Source organism: Fibroporia radiculosa (assembly GCF_000313525.1).
Source record: "Fibroporia radiculosa TFFH 294 genomic supercontigs, scaffold3494, whole genome shotgun sequence".
NCBI lineage: Eukaryota > Fungi > Basidiomycota > Agaricomycetes > Polyporales > Fibroporiaceae > Fibroporia > Fibroporia radiculosa.
This window is the reverse complement of record NW_012133386.1, coordinates 5,982-10,092: the sequence shown is the minus strand read 5'-3', so window position 1 is coordinate 10,092 and position 4,111 is coordinate 5,982. Positions and strand designations below refer to the sequence as shown.

The 4,111-nt window shown below is 49.7% G+C and overlaps 1 protein-coding gene across 1 annotated transcript; it reads left to right on the top strand.

Annotated features, from left to right (window-relative positions):
- Positions 1-518: 518 nt before the first annotated feature.
- On the top strand, positions 519-4,098 carry FIBRA_04805 (uncharacterized protein; the record flags this gene model as incomplete). The annotated part of the gene is made up of 19 exons (XM_012326592.1): positions 519-569; positions 620-1,195; positions 1,247-1,620; positions 1,675-1,771; positions 1,832-1,936; positions 1,996-2,095; positions 2,162-2,194; positions 2,250-2,334; positions 2,391-2,537; positions 2,610-2,630; positions 2,683-2,708; positions 2,765-2,802; positions 2,862-2,907; positions 2,964-3,086; positions 3,138-3,212; positions 3,268-3,408; positions 3,465-3,640; positions 3,701-3,853; positions 3,913-4,098. 19 exons carry the CDS (start codon positions 519-521, stop codon positions 4,096-4,098), a joined length of 2,553 nt encoding a protein of 850 aa, XP_012181982.1.
- Between the last annotated feature and the right edge of the window lie 13 nt (positions 4,099-4,111).

Below are 4,111 nucleotides of genomic sequence, written 5' to 3'. Positions count from 1 at the left end.
CCCCCCCCCCCCCCCCCTGAGGCGATAGTTCCGATACATAAACGTGAATTTTTGGCTGTAGACATGGAGAGGAAAGACGTGGCGTCGCAGGACCTGCCATTGGACGGGTCACCGGGGTGCGGTCTGGGCGCCAGCTGCATGCCTAATCAGGCTCCCGACAGTTCCCGACAATCTTAGGTTGACCAGAACTCCGGATCCGCGCACCTTGACGACGCGACCAGTTCATACTGCTCATTTGTTATCATTCATTTTGCTCGCTTCTAAAGCTGCTTTGATGAACTAAATTTTTGTGATTGTTTGCAGCGGAATGGTATGCCCAGCAGGATCCCTCTAGGTTTACGTTTTACGTCGGGGAGACTGTAACATCCATTGAGCATGCCGCCCACACGGTGTCCACCGATAAAGGAAGGGTAATTAAATACGACTACTGTGTAATAGCGACGGGATCAGAAGCTACGTTGCCTGATTATGTCGATCTCAACGTCCCAGGAGTCTTCGTCTATCGAAATATTTCTGACATGAACGAATTACTGGAATATGCAGCGAAAGACAGTATCAGTGGAGGGAACGTGAGTATCACCTTTACTCCTCACGGATGCCATGCTAATGTCGCTCGCAGGCAGCCGTTCTGGGTGGAGGACTTCTTGGACTGGAAGCAGCCAAAGCGGTGGACGACCTCGAAACTATCAAAGATGTTACTATCATCCACAGGCAGGCATATCCCCTCTCTCGTCAACTAGATACGCTCGGTGGAGAGATTGTTCGTCGTCGCATTGAGGCACTCGGAGTTACATTCCTCGGGCCCGCCACCGTATCGCACCTCGTTACCAACCCTTCTGGTGCACTCTCCGCTCTTGAGCTCACCGACGGCTCCACTGTGCCCTGCAGCATCATGGTAGTCGCGGTCGGAATCACACCCAGAGACGCGCTCGCGCACGCATCTGGAATCACATGTGCACCAGGACGCGGGATTGCAGTAGACGACAGCCTATGCACCAGTGCTCCGGACGTATTTGCTATTGGCGAGTGCGCAAGCTGGCATGGACACACGTACGGACTTATTGCACCAGGTGTTGAGATGGCGGATATCCTGGCGTTCAACCTCACCCAGACCCATACCGACGTGGGGGAATTTAAGCCAAGGAAGATGAATGATCCAGATCTATCGACGAAGTTGAAGCTCATGGGTGTTGATGTATGTTTTCAGCTGTATTCTTTTATCAATATTATCGTTGAGCCTGAGTAGGTAGCCTCCTTTGGAGACTTTTTCGCGGAACAACGTCTTGCGACCTGCAGTTCCATGAACGCTTTGGCTCGCATGCGACAATCTACTCTCGCCGACGCCGTCTCGATCTCACGCAAACAACGCGATGCGAATCGCCCTAACCCAGTCTGGGAAACCACCACAGCACTCGCCGAAACACAAGCACCCATGACCGCGGATGGAAGCCACGGCTCTGACACCACGACGAATATGATAACGGGATTGAACTCAGGATCTGATGTCAAGGTACCACGAGATGTAACGTCTCCGCGAAAACGCCATGGTACTACTGTTGCAGCAGATAGTCGTGTGGAGACTGTCACGTATCGTGATCCATTCGCTGGCGTTTACAAGAAGTACGCTACTACCTCACAGTGAGGGTGCCAGCGCTGACACGTGATCTCTGCCAGGTACATATTCAGTGCAGACGGTCGTCACATCCTCGGTGGGATGATGGTTGGTGACACGGCCGATTACATCAAACTCGTCGCACTAGTGAAGAAAAAGGTTTTATCCATCGACTTTGTACTATGTTTGCCTGCTCATTTTGCTTATGATGCCGTGTAGAAAGCTCTGGAAGTCCCGCCGTCACAGTTTATTATCGGCTCAGGAACGAGTGCCGGCGACGCAGGTGATGATCTTGATGATGATACACAGATATGCAGCTGTCATGTAAGCATTATCTTGTTTGCTACAGTGAAGAGGTTGACTGAATGGTGGGCTATGAGTAGAATGTAACTAAGGGACAGATTGTGCAATGTATAAAAGACGGCGCGGAAACCATCGTTGATATTAAGAAGCGCACGAAGGCAGGCACAGGATGTGGCGGTTGTGCGTATCATTTCTCACATATTGAGCACTTTGCAAATGAGTGCCGCCTTCCACCATTTCTCCTAGGCGTGCCCTTCATGACAAACCTATTCAAGGCGAGTATGAATTAAGTATGGCCTAACTACTTTTAACTCTTCGTTTTTATTTCAGTCAGAAATGAAGAAGGCCGGCAACGTCATTAGCGATTCCCTCTGCCCGCATTTTGCCATGTCCCGTGCCGACCTATTCGATGTCGTCAAGTGCGATTCTCACCCTCTGACATCGCGTCAGGCACCTCATGTGCTACCTTTGATAGATTCAAGAAACTGAAGACTTTTATGGAGATTATGGAGACGGTCGGTGTCAACAAGAAGTCGATTGGTTGCGAGGTGTGCAAGCCTGCCATAGGAAGCATACTTTCGTCCTTGTGGAACGAGCACATCATGAACCCAGCACATCATGCGTGAGTAGTTTTTTTTTTTAGCTCAAGCTGTTCTACAATTTGTGTCCAACTCAATACGATATCTCTACACAGGAACCAAGACACGAATGACAGGTGCGTGTCACGATGTTGTTCGGCCCGGAAGCTTGCATGAAAATCATGACAGGTTCATGGCGAACATTCAGCGCAATGGTTTGTCCCACAGCGCGAACCAATAATCACTTTCCCATGTACTGATACACGTATAGGAACTTTCTCTGTCGTTCCTAGGATCGCTGCGGGAGAGGTATGTTACAGCGGCGATGTCTTGTCGCATCGATCTCGTTAGTTACATCAAATTCACAGATCACACCTGACAAACTCATAGTGCTGGGACAAGTCGCGAAAAAGTGTGAGTATCTTACCTCACCATACAATTCGCGAGTGCCGAGCGGCACTTCCTTTTAGACGGGCTCTATACCAAGATAACTGGTGGGCAGCGTGTGGACATGTTTGGTGCACAAAAGGCGGATCTACCATCTATCTGGAAAGAGCTTACCGACGCCGGATTTGAGAGTGGGCATGCATATGGTCAGCCGTCATTCGGTTTTCATCTTGAATTATGCGTTGAAGTATCTGCAGGAAAAGCCTTGCGAACGGTCAAGTCTTGCGTTGGTACGAACTGGTGTCGCTATGGAATTGGCGATTCTGTCTCACGTACGATCACATTTGCGCTGATACACTAAATGTTAACCACAAGTGTGCATTTCAGTGGCCATTCAGCTTGAAGAACGGTATAAAGGGATACGTTCACCTCACAAACTCAAGGGTGGCGTTTCCGGATGTGTCCGAGAGTGTGCCGAGGCTCAGGCAAAAGATTTCGGACTCATTGCAACTGATAAGGGTTGGAACAGTAGGTTCCTTTTCACCGAGGTCGGAATTTCAATGACACCCCTTCTTTTATCGCAGTATTCATATGCGGTAATGGAGGTGTCAGCCCGAGACATGCTACTCTTTTCGCCAGTAATGTGCCACCATCCAAAGTTATCAACATTTTGGATCGTTTCATTATGTTCTATGTACGAACTGCTGATAAACTCATGCGAACGGCCCGGTGGCTGGATGAGATGGAAGGAGGTATTGAGGTACAGATTGCATTTACGATCTCGGCCAATGTCTGACTGATGATATTACCATTCTTATAGAGGTTGAGGCGTATCCTTCTGGACGATGTACTCGGGATTTGTGAGGACCTAGAGCGCGAAATGGAAGACCTCGTAGGGACGTACTTCGATGAGTGGAAGGCGGTGGTCGACGACCCTGAACGTCAAAAACAGTTCCGTCAGTTCGTCAATACAGTATGTCTCAGCACTCCATACTCTAGATACAGTTCCTGGTGCTCACTATGCTGCGTAAGGACGAACGTCGACATCAAGTCGAGCAGATCACAGAACGTGGACAGCCCCGTCCCGCAGATTGGGCGAAGAATTTCCCCCCGGTGCATTTGAGTGAAGACGACCTCAAGACACCAAAGTCTATGTGGAAATGGAGGAAGATGGCACAAGTAGCTGATTTGATGCCCACGCAGGCTGGTACGACGTAGGTTGCTAGGCGCA